Here is a 25447-nt window from a genome sequence, read left to right on the forward strand (position 1 = left end):
GGGGGCGGGGGTGTTGAGATTTCCCTTCTGTTCTACCATCTCGTCCTTGTTACCAAAGGATCATGTGCAGGTTTTTGTTGGTGGCAACGGGCCCTGCCCAGAATCTGAACAAACCCATTGGGGTAGCAACTGACTAGAATCCAAGGAAGGATAACAAAGAGAGCTTGCCGAAACCGGTTTGGCTCAGTGGATAGAATGTCAGCCTGCGGACTGAAAGGCCCAGGTTTGATTCCAGTCAAGGGCATGTTTCTTGGTTGTGGGCACATCCCCAGTAGGGGGGGTGCAAGAGGCAGCTAATCGATGGTTCTCTCACATTGATATTTCTGACTATCTCTCTCTCTTCCTCTCTGTAAGAAATCAATAAAATATATTAAAAACAAAAAACAAAGACAGCTTGTTGAGTTTCTCCTGCTTGTGACCAGCAGCAAAATCATGCAGGTTGAGAAGCCCAGTCTCTAATGCCATGATCATCTCAGCTCTGCACTCTTTAACACCCACGGCAAAGAACTAGACCACCGATGGGGTGTAGGTTAGCGTAGACAGCTCCCACCCTCCGGTGCTTAAACAGGATGAGCTGCCGGCCAGCTGGTCCTCCTCCAGGGAGCACAGGTGGGGAGAGGACAGCATGCACATACTCTAAGCCAGTTGGCATCCTGCAATTTTGAGCTAACCCATCCATCGATTCGGATTTTGAAAACTGTTCAGAAAATATTGGCTAAATAGATTGTCTCGAATTTGAACAAATATTTCATCTAAATACTTCTTGCAGAAAACGCAACCAGTCATCACTGGAATCATTGTTATAAAGCTTTTAGGAAATAAACTAACAAACAGAGGAGGATAACTAGGGACCTAGCAGACTCGCTTTTTATTTGCTTGATTTTTTAAAGCTGTTTTTGCTGTAATTTTAAACATAGTGCTCATGTTAAACATAATGCTTATATAATAGTGGTATTTGAAGTTGTGGTTAACAGTGATTTATAAGTTAACATATAACACGTTTCTTTTGTGTAAAACCTACTAGATTTTGCTACGCTACTTTTAATTTGGGGAAGGCACATACGGCAACCTGCAATATGTTCAAATAATGCAATAATTTTCATTCTGATTCTTCCCTGGAAATGTCTCTGGATATTTTATTTATTTATGTTTTAATGGATTCGTATTCTCTTTCTCTGGTGGGAAGGATGGTATTTCTGTTGACACCAAGAAAATAGAGGCAACCCTATTTTTTCTGTGACTTACTTTTCTCCTCCATTTCTATCCCAGGATCATGCATTGCATGTAATAAATTAGTATGCTCTACGTGCAATTAAGCAAGGAACAAAATTTCTTTCATTCTTTTCAAATTGCCTGAAAACCCTATATCTATAGGAATTTTTTCTTCAGTCAATTAAAGGATGTGCAAATTAATATGAAACATGTTTGGTCTTCCTATGCCCGCCCCCCACATACACACAAAAATTATCCCTTTGCATCAAATGCAGGCACACGTATATTACATGGTCCTGTTTCACTTTTCTTTATCTAAGATGGTTACACCACGTAAATCAAGAGTCAATAAGTATATGTTGACAACTATTGAAAGTACATTTTATCCTGTATACTTCTATTTCAAGATATTGTTTTAATGTATATATGATAGTCTATATATGTTAGACTTTATAATCTCTTAAAATATGTTATAGATCTTTGACATTTTAGATATATAATTTAATTGAGATGGCTCAAGCTAGAAACTATTGCAATGGTTATAACATATTAAAGCTGGTAATTGATGGAGAAGTTAAGGTTGATTAAAAGGTAGCATGTCAGGTAAGGGGAAATAATCTTAAAGGGTTCAAACAAAAAGTACATCAGATAAAAATTCAGATTTGGGGCTACAGATATTACATTATTCTTTACAGACTCATTCACTATGACCATTCTGAGCACGAGAATAATATTAGTAGAGAAAAGTGTGTATGTGTATATTATTAGCAAACAGCTTTTTAAATATATATGTATATGCATCTCACAACCAGAATAATCCATTCTGTTGCTGAAACCTAGTTCCTTCTATCCAGTTTCTTTGTGTGCATTTTGAAAAGTCATTTCTGGATCTTATCATTCTTCCCCGGAGACCTTGCCTTTGGCAATTAAGGCCCAACAGAAAAATCCTGAACACATGCTCCACACCTTTTCCAAATATGGCTTATCTACCTCTGTCTATTGTTAACCCATTAGGTGGGGATGATGGATACAAGTTTAAATTCAAGATTTTCAGGCTAAATTTATTTTAAAGAGTCTTATCTTTTAGCTTACTCCCCCAAAATGCTCCAGCCATGAATCAAAAAGACATTCTTTTATTAATCAATAAGCATTTAAGAGTGGTAAGAGAAATCATGTCTTTATCACTTTATTGTGTTTATTAAATATATATATAAAATCTCAGAGCCTAAGTGAGAGTACAGTGGTCTGTTTAGAGGTCATAAATACTTTCCTATTTGGTTTCTCCATGTTCAATAGGATCTTTGCTAAGTTACCATCAAAACAAGGTAAGGTACATGTTAGATCAGAGAAGTAATGAATTAAGGAAGAAGCGGCTTCCTTTCTAAAATTTTTAGGCTACTTGAGAAAAACATTTGACAGACATAAAAAGATGTATGAAGATTAATAAAACTGGAACGGAATCTTGTATTTAATTGCAAATGCAGTCTATATTTTCTACTTGGTTGTCTGTGTGTTATGAAATTTGAAAAGTAATAAACACATACATTTTTTTATGGTTGTATAAAGCTCCTCTGTAATATGAAATGTTACTATGTCCTATCAGAGGAAAGGAAAAAAGACCAGAAAAGAAACTTTTAAGCCAAGTTTATGTCACAGATTGCTATTTTTAAACTTCTTATGACATTATTTGTCTTATCCATTCTTAGTTTTAAAACTGAAATTTTCTTCTTTTTTTTTTTTTTATTGACTAAGGTATTACAAATGTGTGCTTATCCCTCCATTGCTCCCCTCCTAGCCTCCCAATCCTGTCCTCACTCTCACCCTCTGTTGAAAGACTGACATTTTTAATGTTAATGTTAAGTCAAGTGCCAGAAAAGCGTATTAGAGGACCACATTTTCAAGAAATAAAATGCAATTAGTACCATAGTTTACTTTTTCTATTGGATAAGATTTTTTTCACTTATATTTGAAAAGACAAGTATATGGAATACTTATTAGGAGTGTAGAATCTTTGTGGAAAGGCTAGTATGTGTGAAAACCACCTGTAAGTCATTACATTTCAAGAAAATTTAGTAAACATAAGTAAATGTACAGCTATGGGAGCTTACCAACAAGTAGAGTGATGAAATATTTGATTTCCAAATTCAGCTTTCATAATCTAAGATGTTTTAAATTAATTGGTAACTAATGCCAGAAAGACCTTTTTCACTAGCCAACTTTCATTCCTTAAACTTAATTTTAATCAAAACCTAATTTTTATCTTACAAATTTGCAAAAGCTTGAAGATCCCTTTAAAATAATCCATGTCTTCAATAATTTTAACATATTAATTACTTGATTACTAATGTCAACAATACCTTTATACATGCTGAAGATTGCTGGTGCATTTGGGATAGGGAAAGACATTGCAAAGTACAGGTGACCCAAGTTCTGTCTTAGATGAGTGATATTCAGGTTTGCCCAGCACCCTCCTCTGTGTTCTCCCTGAACTTGTTCACACACATATCATCTTCCCTAATATAGGATATTGTGATTTTCTGTTTAAACATCTTAACCCTCCATAGGATTCTGAGTGAACCTTCAGGATAGAAATTGTACCCTATTCAGTTGTAAATCTCCAGGGCTTCAAATTGTGTATGGCCATAAAGTGAAAATGAAATAAAATGATATTGAATGAATGAATGAATGAATGAATGAATGAAATAAGCAAAGGAAGTTCAATTACAGGGGCAACTAAACTATTTTCAATTGGCAGTTAATTGAGGGGATGATTTATCGACTTACCAGGTAACTACCAATTTCTATAAATAAAAGCCTAATCAAACATTAGGACCTAAGGGCCAAACAACTGGTCCACCAAGGGGCAGATGCTCAATGCAGGAGCTGCCTCCTGGTGGTCAGTGAGCTCCCACAGCAGAAGTGCTGCTCAGCTGACAGACCTGTTCCTGTGGCCTACCAGCCCAGTAGCAGCCACTCCCTCCCTCAGTAGTTTTGCAGGTCCAATCTCCAGAGAATGGACCAGGCACCGAAGGACCAGAGCTGTTGGCACAGTCCCGACTGCGCCACAAGCCTCTATCACCATGGCTACTTCCCCTCCCTAGACGCTCCGCAAGAAACAATATAAAAGTGGCCACCAGGTGGCTCCTGACAACCAGTGCAAATGTCAACAGGAGGGATCTGGATCCCAGGTTATGCAAAGTCATCCTGCAGGACTGATTGGGTCCTGGCTACCCTCCATCCCCTTGGGATGGCACCAGATGCAGGGCTCCAGACTGGTGAGCCCAAGCCTCTCTCAATCAGGAGGAGTGACTGGGCACGAGCCTGTGGCAGGCGCAGTGGGGCCAGGATGAGTAGAAGTGCCAGGTGGCGTTGAGCTGCCAGTTTGGGCCCAATCCTTGCAGGCCATGCCGAGGGACCCCACCTGTACATGAATTTGTGCATGGGGCCTCTAGTAGTTATAGAAAGCTATGCAACATATTGGTAGACCCTGGTGCTGAAGACATTAGTGAGGAAGATGAAAAAAATTAAACTTTAAAGACCAATATGTATTAAACACCTTGAAACATCTTATGAAATGGTATATTCCTCCTTGGTAATCATAAGACTTCAGAACAAGCTCTGACACAGAGTTATTGAACACTGATCATTAAGATTCTGCAATCTGTTATATAAAGTTAGCGTACTATGAATAAAAACTGGAGGATACCATGTCATTATTGTTGGTATTAAATTTATAAAATATAGCTTGGTTCTTTCCCTCAAATGTAAAGTCTATATTAAAAACATATATATATATATTTAGCCTGGTCAAGGTGGCTCAGTGGTTGAATGGCAGCCCATGAACCAGGGGGTTAGGGCTCCATTGCCTGCCAAGGCAAACGCCTGGGTTTCAGGCTCAATCCCCAATAGGGGGCGTGCAGGAGGTGGCTAATCGATGTTTCTCTCTTCTAGATGTTTCTAGCTCTCTATCCCTCTCCCTTCCTCTCTCTAAAGTCAATAAAGATGTTTTTAAAAAACATATATATTTAACATTTTTTTAAATCCTATGTAACCTTTAAAACATGTTAGTTACATCCTAACTGTGCTTCTTGGTTTTTTACGCAATGAACAAAGGAATATGTTTATTTTCTGTTGTCTCTTCATCATGATCTTATACCGAATGGTATTATACCTAGTGGTTATGAGGCTTCCCCAAATTTTCTAGGCACTAGGAAGGTGGAGTAAAGAAAGAGAATCCACCCCTCCTCTTATAGGCCTAAATTCCCATGATGCACCCTCCTTCATCAGGACTCAGTGAGCACTCTTCTATTCCAGTTTAAAGTTTTGCTATCAGCTCCATGTTAAGAAAAAATACACATCTATTCTGTAATTTACAGCCAACGCATTCTTTGGCTAGCACACACTTTAGGGCTTTAGAGATGTACGATAATACTAACTGTGTCCTGAGAAATAAAGTGAAATTTCCATCAAATTATGAAGAGTCAAACAAGCATATCTTTTAGTACCTCGTTCTCCCTTCTGACACTTCTTTCTTTGCACTGTACACTTCCTCGTCTCGCTGGTCGGTGGACACAGGTTACCCTTGGTGGACGGATGCTGTGTTATTTCTCGGACCCTGGTTTCGGTCCCTCTTTTGAAGCCGCATGTTTTCCCCTTCTTTGTGCAGGGGCTCCAAGCACTCCACTCACTGGCCTCACAGTGCACTGCAACAGAACAGCAGACACAGCCTCAGCTGGTGCTCAGATATCCCCACGGTTGTGAAATAAACAAAAAGGTTTGCTCCCATCCATACTTGCCCAATTTTTGAGCAGAAATCTTGCAGAACAGAGTTGGGCAAGATGACAAAGATAGAACAAAGAGAAAGCGGGAGGCAGGAATGGAATGTTTTCAGTGTTTTAGTACACACATTATCAGGTAAACTCATCCGTGCATTAGGTTTTCTTTTCACTTTAGATTTGACTAACCAGCAACTAATATAATTACTCACAATTAGCCAGTGTTTTCCAAGTGCCAAGCACTGGACAATTATTGATCGATCCTGATCATAACTTGATAGAATAGTCATTATCGTGCATTAGAGGATTCTCAAACTGTAGCAAATAACAAAATCCCCAGGAGGGCTAACACAGAGAATTCTGGGCCCCACCCCATGTCTCTGATTCAGCTGTCTGGGATGGGGCCTGAGAATTTGCATTTCTAACAATACATGAAATACTGATTTGCAAGTACTAAAAACACACTTTGAGAATTTCTGTGCAACATACAGAATGGTAAAGCAGAAAATGAATCTGGGTCCTTAGCCTGCAATCCACTACCTGTTCTACTTCATTGCTCTTGAGTATTTAAGTATTGCTATTTATTAATGGACTAGAGGAGGCCCAGTGCATGAATTTGTGTATGGGTGGGGTCCAGCTGGCCAAGCTCCAATGGGTAGATCGGGGCCAGGGGCCCTGCCACTGATTGGGAATGTGGGGAGGAACTGTGGGCTGTGGGCTAGCCAGCCTTACCCACAAATGGGGTTAGGGGAGGGGCCGCAGGAGATTGGCTGGCTAGCCCCATTCCCGATTGGTGTGTGTGGGGCTGATCAGGGGTGGAGTTGGCTGGGGGAGGAGTGTGGGCCAATAGGGGTGGTGGTGGGGTGGGGCCGCCCATGAGTGGTTGGCTGGCCAGCCCTGGCCCTGCTCAGAGTGGGAGGGCTGATCAGGGGTGGAGCTGGCTGGAAGGAGGGGCCACGGGTCAATCAGCATGGTGGGGCCCTTCAGGGGTTGGGATAACCAGGGGGAGGGGCTGCAGGAGGCCAGTTCACTGACTGCAGTGGGCATCAGAGCAACTAGTCATTCCAGTCATTCTGGTGTTCCAGTAGCTGGCTTTATATAGATAGATAGATAGATAGATAGATAGATAGATAGATAGAGATAGAGATTAGATATAGATATAGATATAGATATAGATATAGATATAGATATAGATATAGATATAGATATAGATATAGATATAGATATAGATAGATATGGTTCAGGCATGGAAACATCTATTTTAACTGAATTCTGGGTCAATTTCAGCTGATAGACTGCTTCTAAAATTAACCTGATAAGTGAGTCCTAAGATCAGCTAATGTACTTTCTCTAAAGCTTTATTTATTTTTTGTAGAGGTGTTCCTTTTTCTTTATGTATTAATCTCTTCCTTTCAAACATGGCTTTTCAAGGTCAAACTTTTGGACTTCTAATGAAAATAAATATCTTCAAGGTGCTATTCTTATATTTATGTCTATAAAACTTCCTGTAACAGCTTGCAATAATAACTTTTTCAGATAATATGACTCCTTTTGCACAAAAACAAGTTTCAAAAAAAATGTTCTTGCTGCCTTCCGATTTAAAGAATCCTTACTTTAGGATAGAATGCTGTATTTTATACATTCTCAAGAAATAGAACCTAAGTGTTTTAGAAATTTAGATCCATTTGCCATACATTGTCCTACATGTTTTTTTGGTCATTTTCAGATATCTGAACATAACACAGGGTTAAATGGAAATGATTAGATAAGCGAATTTAAGTTTCTATGAACTCAACTGAACTTTATTGCACCATTTTCTAAATAGTCTTCATGCTCAGTTATACCATTATTAGAGCAACCAAGTCACTTAATGATACCATAACTCTTGCCAGTTAAGGAAATGTCTTCCATCCCCATATTAATCACTAAAAAAGCAGTGGATCTTGAACACAATAAATAAAAAGACCTCCAAGAAAGCACATGGAAAAATAAAAATCTAAGTTTATGAGCTATCACTTTGTCTACTATTCATTTAATACCAGAACTAAGAGGATAAACTAAGAAAAACATTATATGATTTGCAAGTGAACAGAATGTTGGTGCTTTGTCACAAAGGTGATCTAGGCAAATGTGTACTCAGACTTCATAAAAACATTTAAAAAATTACAGCATAGCTAGCTGTTAGTCCTCAGTCAGATGATGAATGATTCTAACAATGAAATTCTAATGATACTGCTCCCATTCTTGTTGGCTAACTATGTGGTTCCACAAAGAACATAGCAAGGGTATGTGCCTTGCTACTCACTCTTTGGAGCAGGATATCTTCCCCCTTTCACTACTTGAACAACTTTCCAAGAGAAGCAATAAGGATGACAGAATGGAATGACAGTTCAGAAGGGAAGCAAATATCCAGAGTCCAAAGTAGAAGAAATATATTCCCCTGTAAAATTGGGGTCAGTGGATATTTGTGCTTAATTTGACCTGCAAACCATGATAATGGGCAAGTCTGTAAGTCTTTCGCCCCAGCTCTATACCAGGGTGGTGTTTTCTGTTTATGACCTTTCCCTCCAATTGAAAATCTGGATAAGAAACAAGTCATACAGTGTAAGTTTTAGCAAAGAGAGAAAACATTCTTTAACCTGTTGGGTGAACACTAGGAAGCTACGTTACAGCACTGACAATAATTCACTTGTGTCCTTGGGATCACCATTTCAGCTCTTCTAGTCCTAGTTTTCATATTTGTTAAAGAAACAGGCTTTAATGGCCCTTTGTGATAATCAAGCAGGTCACCATTTTTCATGAAATTCTCGGGAAGCCCATGGGCCTGGATTGAGTAGTGCTGGTAGGCTAGATGGGAAACAACCCATAGGAACAAGCAACAAGAGCCAGCCCTGAACCAAAGTTGCTGATTTGCACTGCTAGTGTGTTCTGAGTCTACTTGTCCAGCGAGCCAGATTCATTCAATGCCTCTTAGATTGCTGACCCATATTCTAAATTATGTAATTTCTTTAATTTTATTGTGTTAAGAAATAATCTTGTCTTAATGGTAGCATAAATTTCCAGCCAACTTTAAAGGCTAATCCAATAGTTTCAATTGTTCAATGCTCTCTCTGATAAGAAAGCATAGATATATTTAAAATAAGTAACCTTTCAAGGACTGAATGCTATACTTTCAGCAACTAAGAAAATCCAAACCGGTGCCCCTTTCCCTGGAGAGATAAATACCACAAACTCTTTGCAGCTCATCCTGTTTGAATATTCTACAGGTTTCCTTTTCTTATTTCCCCCCAGTTTGGAATTTATTACCTCTAACCCTCAACCCTTGGTGCCTACAAATAGATAAAACACGTTCTTTCTAAAGGTATTTTTTTTTTTGTGTGTGTGTGTGTGTGTGTGTGTGTGTGTGTGTGTTTTATTGACTAAAGGGGGGGAAAAGGCAAACCAAAATGAGCCATGAACTGTTTCAGGATTGTTGTTTTCCAGATGCTTCTGAAATTATCTTAAAAATATCATCTATCTATTTCCCTCTGCCAAAATTGCGTTTAGAAATAAGTGTTCCGAGTGGATCTGAAATGGTCAAACCAGCACTTTCGGGTTATTACCCCAGCACTGTAGAGTCTAATGGATTGTTCTGTGGGGACGCGGGGGAGTCCTGGAGACCACTATCTTGTACTGAATCAGGAGGACATTTGTGTGCATGTGCCAACACCAGCGCGGCATCAAAGGTTCCTGAAGCTCTTGCCCAGGGGACTTGGAGATTTAGTGTGCTATTTTCCCATTTGGTTTCTCATCTGCTCCCCAAGTGTTCATCAAACTTGTAGCTGTAGTAGCTGCACGGCATTTAAAAGAAGGAAAATATAGCCTGACAGTGATCTGTTATTTAGAGAAACAACTTGTCTGAGGGACCTCCCCTCCAGGAAACTCGGCCTGCAATTAATCAGACCCCAGGACTGTCTCCTCTGTCAGTTTGAGTAAGTCCAAAAATCTCTCCTTGTTTCTGAATACCTGCGTAGCAGAACATTTCAGCAAAGCAGTGTGAAAGGAAAGAGTGAGAATTCTAACGGTATCAGCTCCAGTTCTCCAGGTATTTGATCTACCCACTAAGCATGCTTTTCTCCCCTCGGAGAGTAACTTGGGTCACTGACGGAGATTAGACCTGGGTGTTTTGCAACATTTTTGCCCTAAGGTGGGGATTTAGTTCAAGACCAATATATATATATATATATAAATCACTATAAGTAAAACTTAATTAAAGAATGATAAGAATAGTCGAAACAATTATTAACAGTCCCTAAGACATAATGGAGCTCCCACAGGATGTTAAAGTGTACTATCATATGGCTGGGAAAAGCTATGGTAGCACCATTGAGATGGAAAGATGGAGAGAGCCTCGTAGAGACAGTCCCTCAGGCTCTTGTGAAATAGGACGACGAGAGGCCATGTCCATGGAGACTGAATTACCATCTAAGATGTTTCTCATCTTTCTAAATCACAGAGTTCCTCCTCACCAATACTGACGCACTCCATGGTATGGTTGTTGGCTTCCAATCCTTCTGGGCAATTGCCAAGGCACTTCCCAAGGTGTAAGTAAAACCCACTTTTACACTTTGTGCAGAAATTTTTGTTGAAACAAGTATCACAGTCAGCTTTGCATTCTGAAAGAGAAACAAAAAGAGAAGCATTTTTTAAAAATTATCTTGGCTTAACTATTACTGATCCAGTTCTGTATGCTTACAACCTAGGCACATGTGACTTTTATATCAAACAAATATTTAGGGATCAAAATTATTTTGCCAAACTAAATTCAGGACTCTCCAGTCATTTTGTTGATGTACGTCAGTCACTGGTTTTAGAATCGTTGTACTGATTGCTTTTTAAAAATTTTTTTGACCATACGTCCACTGCAAGAATGTTTATAAGAGCAAATATCTATTTAAAAAAATAATAGTGAAATGTTTCATCAGAACTGTAATAAAATATACTAGGATATTGCCATTGTGCTATTCTTGAAGTCCATTCATTCAAACAAGTACTTGATTGCCCAATATGTGCCAATCACTATTCTAGGTATTCGTTGACAGCAGTATACAAAAACGAAACAATACTCAGACTTCACAAAGCTTACATTCAAGGAGAGGAGACACTATAAAAAATAACACCTCTTCTATGGTGATACTATAGGTCAGACATTGTACCAGAATTTTGCAATATTAAGTCATTTAAGTCTTACAATACCCAATGGGGTGGCCTCCATTATGATTCCCATTTTACAGATAAGAAAACTGAGACACACAAGGTTGTGTAACTAGCGTAGGACCACTGATTTGTAAAACCAGGCAGTCTGATTTCAGATTAATAAATGCCCTGGAAAAAATTAACAGCAAAAGTAGGAAAAAGATATGAAAAATGACTGATAAAAAGAAGAGGTTGGTTATTTTGATATGATAGTCATGAAATGCCTCTCTGAGAAGGGGACATATGAGTAGAACCCTTGCTATAAAGAGAGAACCAGCCAAACAAGGTGTGGACAAAAGAGCTTTCCAAACTGCCAGTACAGTGAGTGTAGAACAGTAATTGCAAAAGCTTTGAGGTGGGAAGATCCTGTAAGAAGGCCAGTGAGGTTAGTGAATGTGTTTGAGAGGTAGTTGTAGAGGAGATTGGAGAGGTAGGCGGGGCTACATGTGGTGTAGGATAGAGGAGTGATATTCCCTAATTTACATTTTAAACCTTTTCTTGGTCTACAGTGTGGAGAGTATGTTTTTCAGGTGCAGAGGAGAGATGATGTGATATTTCTGACATTTATTTCTAACTGACAAATGTTTCAGTATCTATACTGGAATCTTTCCTGAAGTGAAAAATAGCTGAATTGATTCTTTAAGTCATTAAATATTTAGATTTTGTAAATATAATGCGAACTCAAATGGCATTGATGCTTGCACTGTTTTTCTATTGGTTCAATGATTTATACCTTAGGAATGAAACAATGAAAAAGAGAAAACACACACACACACACACACACACACACACACACACAAAACTTGAACTTTTTTTTATAAGTGCTAAAAATTGTCCTACCCTGAGGGTGAAGTCCAAATAGGTTTTAGCCTAATTAACCAGGTAAATATTACTATTTACTTAACACTGAATATCACAAATATTCTAGAGGCCATTTCATGTCTGGAAAGTCCCCATGGATGAGATAAAACCATAATTTTGTATAGGCACTTACTTGTACACTTATTTATATCTGGATATCGAGTTCCATAATATCCACTTGGACATGAAGAGAGACACACTCCAATCTGCTTCATGCCAATTCTTTCCAGAACAAAAAATAGTCTGGGCTTACATGACAAACATCCATTGTAATCTGAACACGTCGCACAGCCTCCTTGGCAGCCTTGACTGACGTTAGGATGCACTGGAGGACAAATGGAGAAAGACAAAAAACCAAGGTTAAATTGTAAATATAGAAGTTCAGTGACATTCTCTGGGTAGAATACACATTTTATTTCATTATTTTTCAATTTGGTGGTAAGGGGTGAATGAGTTGGGATCCCCCCCCCCCATCTTTTTTCTGCTCTACAATTTCCTTTTAATACACACATTGTTTCTGGTTTAAAAGTTCTTAAAATTTGAGCACTTGAAATATAAGAATATATTGCCTCATTTATGTAAATAAAAATATCCAAATTGAACCAGCACCCTGGCAGATTGGAGATGGTAATTTTGTGCACATTCATTGAAATCAATACACATTAGTTTTTGCTTTTCATTTCTTTCTTTTTTTTTAAAAAAAAAAAAGTATTTTTTTGATTTTTCACAGTGAGGAAGAGAGAGGGATAGAGAGCCAGAAATATCGATGAGAGAGAAACATCAATCAGCTGCCTTCTGCACACCCCGTACTGGGGACGTGCCCACAACCAAGGTACATGCCCTTGACCAGAATTGAACCTGGGACCCTTCAGTCCACAGGCCGATGCTCTATCCACTGAGCCAAACCAGTTTCGGCTTGCTTTTCATTTCTGTGGTGGATGATAAACGCGTCTCTAATTTCTTCAAGCAAGGATGACAACATAGACTGGGGCTTAACTTGAGCAAGGACACTGTGTTCTAGGGTATCTTTTTTCAACTATGGTCTGTCTGAGTACACAATTTTACTCTTTGATCCAATGCCAATTGATTCTAAAACTATGCAACTATTTGGGCACCCCACCTCCGAATGCTTTCCCCAAATATTTCTTTTGACATGAATTTGATGTTTATCAGTTCACATGGATAGAATGGTGAAATTATGTTTAGCTTACCAATATTTCCACGTGAATCATATGTGAGCACTTGTCATAATTTATGTTCAACATTTTATCCATTGGGAGAGAAGTCTTATAGTTTTTGCAACCTCATCTGTCATTTACTCAAGGGAATTTTTATTTGGCAAGAACATAACCAGTCCATACTAAGGACACATATCCCTGAGAATTCCAAGGTTTCCAAGAGACACTTGTTTGTGTGGTGAGACTATTCATTAGCAAATATGAACAAATATAGACCAACATTTGGAAGAGTTATATCTACTTGAAATCCTCACAACTTTAAACCTTATGACTAACCAGTCATCAACACCTATGTGCAAGTTGATGGGAAAATTGCTAACAAAGGTGAATCTCTCATGTAGCTGGTGTTGGGTATGATTTCTTCTCCAAATGCATTGTTTATTTAAATGCACTACTAATAGCCTTATTGTCCTTTCAGGAGTCCAGAAGGGAAAAATCCTGACCATTATGAGAGCAAAGGTTGGTACATAAGTATGTAAAGCAAACATGTCAAACTCTCGGACCGTGGGCCACATGTGGCCCACAGGAATATTTTTTGCGGCCCAACCAATATAAATAAGAAACGTTTTAATAACAATCTTGTAATTTAATTTTTACAATATCCTGTTATAAATAATCCTTTATAACAGTGGTCGGCAAACTTATTAGTCAACAGAACCAAATATCAATGGTACAACAATTGAAATTTCTTTTGAGAGCCAAATTTTTTCAACTTAAACTACATAGGTAGGTACATTGTTATTAACTTAATTAGGGTACTATTAAGCTGGCCTTGGCTAAAAACTCAAGGGGCCAAAGAACAGCATGTGGCTCTCGAGCCACAGTTTGCCAACCACTGCTCTATAATAAAGAGCTAATATGCTAATTAGACCAGATGGCGGAATGACCTTCCAGAATGACCAGTGGGTGGGGCTACAGGGCTGAGAGGCAGCCAAGGCTGCGAGGGCCAAGTCCCTTGCACGAATTTTATGCATCGGGCCTCTGTTTATCAATAACCAGCTACAACGTTCGCTAATGACTGATTGCTATAGTAATCGTGTTGCATTCATTTCCTTTTCGCGCTTTATGTGTGGGCACACCATTTCTCTCCACTAATACCAACAGCGAATATTTTAGCAGCCGATGCCACGTCATTAGTCTTGGACTGACTTGTTTGGTGTGCCCAACAGGAAATATTTCGCTTTCAGAGAACAAGAAAAATAGGTTCATTTGCATTATGCTTATTAATTTGTGAATTGTCTGGTAAAGTTAATGTTTAAGAAAAAATATTAATTTTTGTTAAAATGTTCTATTATTCTATGTTAACAACGACTTATTTCAGCCCTTTGTATTTAGCATGTCTCTACGAAATAAACCTACGTTTCTATGACAATGGAAGCTTTGTTTTTTTGCGGCCCACATAAACCTAAACCTTGTTTACTTGGCCCATGTTAGCCTTTGAGTTTGACATCCTTGGGGTAAAGGCATCCCTGTGTATTTCTGACTATTTTGTTGGAAGTGGGAGGGATAGGTTCTGATGGACCATGCCATTCTTTAGTCTGTTTCACAGTGATGTTTGATTATTGCTAAGTTCTTGACCACAAAAGCAAACCCCACCAGGCTTACTGAGAAGGGGCACCTTTAAGCCCTCTCAGCCTTCCCACAGGGTGCACGGGTTAGCTACCGAGAGGTCACTCAGTTGACCAGCATCCTCTGCCTGGAGGAAACCATCCCTGAATCAGCCACAGGAACCACAAGCAGCTCATTCTCATTCCAAGACGTTTTGTAAATAAACTGAGGAAATGTGTGGGGGAAGGGAAGTCTGCTTTTCCTGTACATGCTCCTCTGTGGGGTGGGGTGGACATGGAAAGTGGCACAGGAGGTTTAGACATTATAGGACCTGGGGGACTTGTAAGTGAAGACCGCTTTCCAAGTAACAGGGTAATTTTTCATGCCAGTAACTCAGTATTGGGGACTTACAGAAAATGTGTACACATTTTAAGCGGGAAAAGACCCTAAAGTGAAGAGAGCTCCATGTGTTCTGAGTCTACTGACTCAGTTTCAGAAACAAGGGTTTTGATAAAAAACAAAAATAAAACCCTGAAACCTTCTAAAAGCTCTATGGAAAAATGGATCTCGGGAACTCAGTAGAAAAGAAAATCATTCCCACCCAGGGCACTGAGTGACTCTGAGCTCACATGAAGATGGATTAGATTGGTCCTCACCACTCTGTCCCTATCTCTGAAATGCAGCTGCTCAGAGGAGGCACAATAGGCTTTTGAGCACCTTGAAATGTCGACCTATTATAATGTAACTTTAAAGGAATCAACTATGAAAATAAACATGACTCACATGTTAAGAGCCTCAAAAAACGTTTAATTTCATTGAAAAAAAATTGAGTTCGGATGTTTGGAAACTTCTCCAGGAGAGAGCTGTATGGATCCCATGATCTGGTAACAATTTGCACCCAAATTATGAGGGTGCACAATTCCCTCATTAAAACTTTTACTGATTAATACAGCACAGTTGACTCACACATTGTGGTACTATCACTCTCTTTGCTTTTTTTTTTTTTTTTTTTTTTTTTTTTTTTTTTTTTTAAAAAAAAAAACAACATTTTGTTTGTAGCCAAAAATTTTTAACAAAATACTTTTTTTTTTTTTTTTAAAGTAAAGACACAACTGTCTTAACTGGCAAAGGAAATTCTTGTTTGTTTGTTCTTAATCAGGGCATTTTTGAATATGGGCAGGCATAAATTTGAAAGCAAACATTGCTTCAGGAAAGTTTAAGTATTATGTTGTGGGAAGTGAGAAGAATTGAGACTATGAAGTTCATATCCTAAGATTCTAGATTTTTTTTTTTAACAGTTGAGTAGCATAGTGATTGCTTTCTTGAAAGCTGGATAAAGATCACTCAAATTATACAGTCAGTCTTACACAACTAGACACAAATTTCTCAAACTTCATCTTAAGGCAAGAGTTTTTACTTTTTATATGGAAACCACAGAAAACTTTGGTCTGGATTGACTGTAACAACCCTTTCAGCCTTAAAATCTTATGATCCTAAGACAGAAAATAGAATTCTGCTTTGTTGTGCTTCTTCTTTGTTCTAGTCTAATAATAACTCCATTTTGTATTTCCAAATCACTTTTTCAAACAATGTTTTTGTACTATTATTTTATATGACCAATGGAGGCGGTGTTGGTGTGTAGGCTTCATAGACTATCTAAGGTTTGTACTTCATGTTAGAAAAGGAGCTGAAGGTATCAGTATGGAAGTGGCCATGGCAGGGCTGGAGGAGGGAACACCACAATTACCACATCAAGAAGGAGACTGGCATGAGTTCAATGCCACTGATGCTTAAGCAGTGGTTAATGGAAGCATGAGCAATATCAAGGAGATTGGAAGCACAGGGTATATCTAGACTATGAAACCCTTTGTGGGCCAAGGTACTTATTCTGTGAATAAGGAGAATTTTTGAGAAAGGTGATTTTCCCTGAGAGCATGGCAGGCATGGAAACTAGGAGACTAAATGTAGTGATCAAGGTAAGAGGCTGATGATAGCTTAAAACAAAGCGGGGGCAATGGAATGTGGTGAGGGAGGGATGCATATTTCCAAAGACATTTTGGAGGTAAAGCCAGTTAAATACGGTGACGTACAGAATGTGGACTGAATAAGAAAGGGGATTTGAGAAGCTGTGTTTTGAGTTTCAGCTGCTGATGAGAAAGGAGAGGATGGCTGGCGGAATACAAAGCCTTCAGCTGGAGGTTTGGAGCAAGGTACATGGAACAAAAAGATCTACAAATATAAATACGGCTTGGGATCATTGATTTTGTAGTTTTATAAGATATCCAGAAAGCAAAGCTCAAGAGATGAAGTTTAATTGTGTGATAGTTGCTTAGGACGTACTGTGAGTCTGGTGGTAGCTACTTAATTAGTGAAGGTCTATTGAAAGGGGAAGTGCTGAAGGGTGGCAATGGAAGCAAACAGAGCCCCAGAGAAGGGACATTTTGTAAAAGAAAAGGGATATATCAGCTCACTTAAATAATACTTTCTATTTCCGTACCACTTTGCTTTCAAAGAAAGCCTAAGTAACTGTGGTAACTGCTGTTTGTAATGGCAGGAGCTACAACAATTATTTGTTTTGAAACCCCAAACTAGAATTCAAAGAAATGTAAACTATTGAATAAATAGTGAGTTTAGATCAAAAGTTAGAACCTAGATCTTTGATATCTCATGCCAATCTCTGTCCATATAAGTAAACTTTAGATGTGAGTAATTATAAGTGGAGAACTGGGCTGAATTCACGGGAACTTTAAAATGGGACCTTCTGGCTACAGATGTGTCAAATACATGGTAAAATGAGTGTCTGTCCCCAAAACTGGGAAAGAGGAACGTATTTTCCTTAACTTGTATATGAAGGGTAAGTATGAAAAGAGTATATATCAATGTATAACAAACACATTTTCAGTGTCTAAACTTTTGATACTCTGAGTAACTTCAGTCCCCCCCCCCCCCCCAGTTGGTAAGATTTCCTACTATTTCTTTATTTAATCATCTTGTGATGCATGACTAATGCAACACTTCCTAAAGGCTATTGGCATGTGTGGTAATTCAACTTTTTTTTTTTTTTTTTTTTTATAAAATATCCATAACACAGAGTTTTAAACTGTATCAGAGCATCTGGTAAATACACAATGTTTGGCTAATTTCAGTGTTTATGATATACCAAACTAATTGCTGCATTGGAATCAATGTTCTATTTCTGTAACAGTTGAAGTGCAAGCCTCAAGGATTTGCTTTATTGTAATCCCTTTCTAAAGCCCTACTGCAAATGTACTAACATCTATTGCAAATTGCTATGTGGAAGAGATCCCTTATTACATGCTGCCAATGACCTCTGATGGTCATTTATTTGTGGCTAGCACATTTCCAGAAGTACAAAATTTAATAAACATTAGGCTTATAAAAGCAGGTTTGATTAACTTTAAAAGAAAAGCTAAAAACATGAAATTAACTTGTCAATTTTATAATTCAGATAGGGAAAAATTAGTAAGTTAGTGAATTTGATAAAATTTACTTTTAAGGAAGAAGAAGAAGTAGGAGAAGGAGAGGGAGGAGGAAGAAAGGAGGAGGAGGAGGAAGGAAGAGGAGGAGGAAAATAAACCACAGGGTCACTTTAAAGTATTCTCGCCTTCACAATATTTACTGCCTACTCTCCTGCATGAAGTGGCCTTAACAGACAGGGTAGGAAGAGGAGACCAGTGAAATCCTATAATCAAAGTTATTTTTACATCTGTCCTTTTCTCCATGTCTTCTCCTTTACAAGGACATTCACAATGACTGAAGGCTTTTTGAAGGCAGGGGTCTGGTCGGCCTTGATAATTTCTTCATAGTTTTCTTTGATAAGTCCCAACTTCTTCCCAGGGCAGCTGCTTATTGAATAGGTCTCAACAAAGAATTTTTTATTATTAAATCGCTGAAGGTAATAGATTTAAAAAAATAAGGTGTTTGTGTTTCCTGTTTATTTTCTTAAAATATATTTTTATTTATTTCAGAGAGGAAGGGAGAGGGAGAGAGAGAATCACTGATCGGCTGCCTGCTGCATGCCCCACACTGGAGACTGAGCTTGCAATTTGGGCACGTGCCTTGAGCGGGAATCAAACCTTGACCTCCTGGTTCATAGCTTGATGCTTAACCACTGAACCATGCTAGCAGGTCTATTTGTGTTTTTTAAATAATAAAGATGTCAAAGCAGTAAATATTTAACCAAAAGTACCTAAAGAACATTTGTGAGTTATGCCTATCCTATGAACAAAAAAATCAAGTTTCAAATCACATACACTTTATGATGCTTAAATATGAAATACATTTTTCAAAATAAAACAATGAAAGCTTTTCTAAGTTCTGTGTATTTCAATTAGAGATTCACCTGGAGAAAATGTAGACTCTTTTTCTTGCTTAAGTTAGGATAGCACATTTCTATCATACTTTGGGGATTGACTGTTACAGAATCGTTTTTAGGTTTAATGTAATGTTATGGTTACAGAAAGAGATGTTTCATGATTCCTATGGAATTTTTGGCAATATTCACTTTAAGAAAAACATAATGTTAAAAATTTGAATTACTTGGCAGTCTCTTTCAAATTCTGTTGAATCAACCCCAGAAGACATTGAGAGCCAATGTTTCTTATTTGCTCATAAGTTAAAACATTCAAGAGGTACTGACAATGGCTATATCTCCACAGCCATTTGGGCAATTTGGGAGTATTAAGTATAGACAATATAATATCAAAAACTGTTTGAATGGATATAATTGCTTATTGGAATATGATACTTCTTTACATCGTCAAACAATAATATCTGAATCTATCTCACTTCTTTATTATAATTTGTGGCTAATAATTTGTTGAAACTGCCACATGTGTGTGTGTGTGTGTGTGTGTGTGTGTATATATATATATATATATATACACACAAACATATAAATTTTGTTACTTTTGAAATACTGTGTATCATCTAATGGCTTAAATGTATTAATATACCAATGTTTTAATCATTAAATTAATTAAAATTCACTTATGCTACTTAAATATAGTTATGTATTCATGTATACATATACATATATATATTTTTAGACATATATATGTATTCAGACACAGGATACATACATGTTCTCTTTGGTCTTTTATCAAAATCAAGAGTGAAGACATCAATTGGCCTGAAGCAGTTGGGATGATAGAATCTGTCACATCTTTTGTCCTCTAAATCAACCTTTAATACTCAAAAGTTTGTGCCACACCAACAGTTCCACAAAATTCCTAACAGGCTCAGAGAGGAATGTGTCCACCAGGTCTGAACACAGCCCAGTTAGGGCTCCACCGTTATTATGTGGGGAAACATACTGTTTTTAATGGAAACTATTTCTTTCAGAACTTGGAAAATCTTTCTCTTTCTCTTACTGAATAATAATTTCCTGAAGGGAGTCTAATATTTATATCCTATAAATACTTTAAATAAAACCACAGCAATGAAACAGACCTAACATTAGGTAGCACTTAGCTAGACTTTCCACTAAAATCAAGCCAGCTCACCATATTAAGAAAATGGCTAGCAAATGATGGCAGATATAGAATTCCTAAAATCTAAAATAGGATGACTATTTGGTAGCTGGATGCCAACTTGGTGGCTGGTGGCTGTGCTTTGTGTATCCACAGGCTAAGGAATCAGCACTAGAAACAAAAGATAGACTACAGTGGGCATTGCATAGACAATGTGGAGACTCTGATTAACAAAACTCCTGATAACTCACTATGTGCCCAACCTACTCAGGATGCAGAAAATGGAGGACGGAACAAGACATGTGGTTCCTTTCCTCATGACATTAATCAGCGAATAAGCAAGTAAATAAATAATTGATTAAATTTTGTGGAGTGGTGAAGGAAATAAGCAGGCGGATAAGGCAGAGAGGAGCTCTGGGGAGCTATTTTAAATAGGGTGGTCAGGGAAGGCCCCTTTGAGAAGGTTACCCTTTAGCTGAGACCAAGAGAATAAGAAATCAGCCATGAACACTTGAGAAAGAGTATTACTGGTGAGCACCACGGAGTGCAAACATGTGAAGGCTTTGGGAAAGAACTGGCCTGAGGAGCAGCCCAAGGGGTCCAATGAGACCATGGCGCTGTGAGTGGAATGAGAGGAGGTTAGAAAAGAAGGTTAGAGCCTTGTGGACCAAACTCAATAGCTGCGATTCTATACCAAGTGCATTTAGAGTCTGTATTGCTAGTACCAGGAAGAAAGGCAAGAACACATTTTGTCTGATATGTTTATTCATTTTCATTTTTGTTGGATTTATGATGCCAGGAACAGAACCAGCATCTTATATTTCATGAAAATGTGTTCTCTTATTAATTTTATATTAGAGGAGAATGTTCTGCCTAGCCACAACTTGGGAATTTATGTTCAGATTAGAATCTTTGAAGAGACTGTGCATCTATCTACATGTTCTTTGCTCTTGGGAACACTTCATTTCTCCTTTGTTCCTCCCATCTCCTTCTAGCAGTAATTTTAGTTTGTCTTTGGGTTTTAAATTCCCATTCCCTGTTACTAGAATGTGTGTGTGTGTGTGTGGGGGGGTGTCAGAGATAGGGAGGGACGAGGGGGTGGTGGTGGTGAGGAGGAACAGGAAAGTTATGAAATATATAAGAGGTCATAAGAATAAAGAGAATAAGAAGTAAAAACCCTTTGCAATCGTGTACACAATCTTTTTCTTTCCTGGATCCATGCTATTAGAAACACATACTGACACCATCTAAATAATTTAGAACAACTATAGTTTCTCTTCTGATATAACCTTCCATTTAGACTCTCAATATCATATTCTTTTCCCCCATTAAATGAGTTAATAACCTAAAGGCTAATTCCAAAGTTGATTCTTCAAAAGTACTGGAAACCATATTCGTTTTCCTATGACCTACCAGATAGCTAGTGTTGACTCTGTTGCTGAAACTGCAACAAAAAGCATTTGTAGAACCAAACATAGTGTTTTTGTTGTTTTTTCCTAACCACAAGTAGAAATTGTATCATAAAGTTAATGCACTCTGCTACGGGTGTAAAATGTAAGGTACTGAATCAGCATCCCAGCTGTTGCTAAGGGAGGGAAAGCTTCCCCTTCTCCAAGTGGCCATGTTCCCAGATGGAGGTGAATAGAGGACAAGAGGGTGTGGAGAGGGGTGATGGAGACCCAGATTCTGTAGAGAGCCAGGACCTGTTGATGAGTTAGTGGGTGGTAATAACAGCATTTTTCATGAGACAGATCCAACAGTGTTCATCCAACAGTGGGAATCATTATGTGCTCTGGTCTGGCTGAGAGAGCCATTCCATTTATTTTTTATATTTTTTTTTGAGGAGAGAATTAATTAGAAATCAACATAAACAGAAAATGTGATAGTTGAATGGTAATGAATCTGCATGGGTGTGATTCCATAACTACTAAGTTCACATTCTTGCATGAAACAAACTTCAGTTTGTGCTAAAAAACAAACTCCACTTTGTTATATGATGAATAAACTTGGATCTTCTTGCCACATAGCATGCGAAAGTAGAATATCTGATGGCTGAAGTCTTAGCATAAGCAAACAGCAGGCAAGGGACTTGTGGTATTTTAACAGGCACAAGAAGATGTGCAAATAGTGGGTATACCATTAAATAAGTCCAGCTTTATGTGTCACATCTAAACTCGTGAGCCGAAAAATAAATGGGTTTTTCTACTGGACTCCCCAAACTGCTGAGAGAATAGGAGGCGCTGACATGCACCTTCATGGGTGTGATGCATTTTTGTGCTATGTGCACACTCACTGGGTTGCCACCTTATTTGGAAAAGGGCCCTGCACACTTCCCAGAGGAGCACAGGGACTGGGGGGTGGAGGACTGACCTTGGGCTTACACAGAGTTCTCACATTTACTAGCCGCAAAACCAAAATTTATCCCTTCACTCAGCTTTTCATTTAAACAATTGAATTATGCAACACCCAGACACTGTGCTTGTTTGTGAGCATCCAAAGATGAATAAAACCAATAATCTGTGGCCAAGAATTCAGGGCCTTATTTACTTAGACAAAAGTTGCTTACCTCCCTGAGCCTAGGCCTCCTCATCTCTAATATGGGGATTATCTACTTGGTAGATACTGGGATGGGAAGGGAAATTAAATGAGATCATATGTAAGCACCTAGACTTCTTGCAGGTACTTAACATAATCACTAGGCATAAGAGACTTTGTTTTACCCAAGGAGTACTTTAAGCCATTTCTACTCATTAGAGATAGCTGGAAGCTTTAGTCAATAACAACTCTTGTCAGAAACCTCCAAGCAAGGAGGCTGGAGAGAGGACAGATGCTGGTGCTTCTTCTGACACAGGTGATCTGGGAAACTTCAGGGAATCAGGGATACGCTAATAGTCATAGGGAAGAGGGGCCACATTTTAAGGACCACAGACGCAGATTTTAACAGATATCCATGGTGGTCTTACACAAGAAGTCCTCTAGGACTCTACACTGAAGACTGGAAGTGGTAAGGCAAGCTATAAGAAATAATATCAGAATGGCATATAGCACCCGAAGGTCTATGCCAGTGATTCTAAAACTTTACTGTGTGTAAAAATGACCTGGAGTAATTTTAATAATGTCAGCTTGCATTTATAAGAAGTAATCCCAAGTGAATGTGAGGCAGGTGGTACAAGTACCACATTGTGAATACCACATCACTGCCATATTCACAAATAAGTATTTACTCAGTGATTACTGGAAATACTCTTCTAGAGACTGAAAGACAAAATATGGTCTCTGACCAAGAAGCCTACAATACATCTTTTTATATCCCAATGGCCACATTTAGTACAACAAAAATTAACAGGCAGGGGCAGTTACTGATGGTTGAAGTATCTGAAGACCATAGAGGGCATTTAGGAACAGTTATGAGATTTGACATTAAAGAATAACTTAGACAAATGGAGGGGGGGAAAGAGAGAGAATGTTATGGCCAAGAGCAATTATGTAAAAGCATAAAGATGATTTAGGAGAATGGTGAATATGACTGTGGAGTTTAAAAGGATCTTAGAGCTCTTCCTTCTCTCTTAAATTTCAGATGAGAACACTGAGGTCCATGTAGTTAATTAGCTTGCAGCTGATAGTCATAAGCCTTTGGAACTTTAGAGGGATTTAGTTCAAACATATGCCCCAGAACAACCTATTTCATAATGTCCGGTAAAACAAATCTGATGACATTTTGGGATAGCCAGTATAATTATTTTACAGCACCTCCTTCTATTGAACATTTTGAAATATCTTCCCATATTGAACTTAAATCTGTCTTTCAGGAAGTTCTACTATCATAGAGACACCAATACGTTTTCTCTCTTTTCCTGAAGACAGTTTGTCAAATGGCACTTGGTGCTTTAAGAAAGGTGGAGAAGACTGAGGCGTTTAAGTATGGCGAGATACTACAGACAAAGGAAAGCCAGTCTGGTAAATAGTACATACAAGACTTGGGCAGAAAGGACACCCCTAACTCCCTGGGCCCAGGTACTTGGAAGACCTGAAGTTTGAAGTAAATTTTGAAAAATAAGGAGAAACTGGTTGGGGGTTTGAATTTAACCTTCAATGCAATTTGGAGGAACTGTTCAATTATAAATTAGTGACATGATCTAATTTGGTTTTAAGATCTGATGGTGGAGAGAAGGATCAATGAAGGAGAGACTAAACATCAAGAGAGACGCTGGGATGTGATGCTCTATACCGGACATTGTTGTTAGCTGAATGAGAGCATTGCTGGGATGTAAAAAGAAGGCATGGATTTTAAAGCTTTTCAAAAAGGAGAATAAACAGGATTTGAAAATCAATTTTAAGTGGAAAAACAAAGGAGCAGTAAATGATGATGTGGTGGTTTCTAACTTAGAAAGCCAGGCACAAAATAATGTAACTGAGAAAAGGAGATTTGGATATCCAATAGAAGGATAGTTGATATCTAAAGAAAGAGAGAAAAGCAGGTAAAAATTGAGAGAGGGAGGAAAGCAGATAAAATTATTATTTTGAGATCCTGGGGATTTGGACTTCTCTTATTTCCACTTTGTATAAAAATGTATACCTCAGGACTAGGCACATGAACAGTTCATAATAAATCATAAAGAACAAATAACTCCCCTTCGTTTTATATAAAAAAACACACATATCAAAAACCCTCAAAGCAAAAATGAGGTTTATAAAATTTGGGTGCCTTGACTAGGACCAGCTAGCATTAGTGGCACTCTTCAGGGTTGTTGTTTTGTTTGTTTGACTGAAATGTGAAATTGATGGAGAGAAACAGAGGGGAGAAAAGATAAAGATAAAACATATGAAACAGGCAGAAACCGGTTTGGCTCAGTGGTAGTGTCGTCTGCGGACCGAAAGGTCCCAGGTTCGATTCCGGTCAGGGGCATGTACGTTGGTTGCAGGCACATCCCCGGTAGGGGGTGTGCAAGAGGCAGCTGGTCGATGTTTCTCTCTCATCGACGTTTCTAGCTCTCTATCTCTCTCCCTTCCTCTCTGTAAAAAATCAATGAAATATATTTTAAAAAAAATCATATGAAGCAGCTTAAGAAGTTTACTGTGGAGATAA

The 25447-nt window shown here is 38.3% G+C and overlaps 1 protein-coding gene across 1 annotated transcript in view; it reads right to left on the minus strand.

Moving 5' to 3' along the window:
* RSPO3 (R-spondin 3) overlaps positions 1–25447 on the minus strand; it is an 85007-nt gene that overhangs the window by 36934 nt on the left and 22626 nt on the right. The window contains exons 2-4 of the mRNA XM_084889668.1: positions 12217–12408; positions 10496–10642; positions 5718–5915 (exon numbers count right to left, since the gene is read on the minus strand). Of these exons, the coding sequence (XP_084745794.1) occupies positions 5718–5915; positions 10496–10642; positions 12217–12408 (537 nt within the window). The remainder of the gene's footprint in view (positions 1–5717; positions 5916–10495; positions 10643–12216; positions 12409–25447) is intronic.

The sequence above is a fragment of the Pipistrellus hanaki genome, assembly GCF_964339955.1.
Source record: "Pipistrellus hanaki genome assembly, chromosome: 7".
NCBI lineage: Eukaryota > Metazoa > Chordata > Mammalia > Chiroptera > Vespertilionidae > Pipistrellus > Pipistrellus hanaki.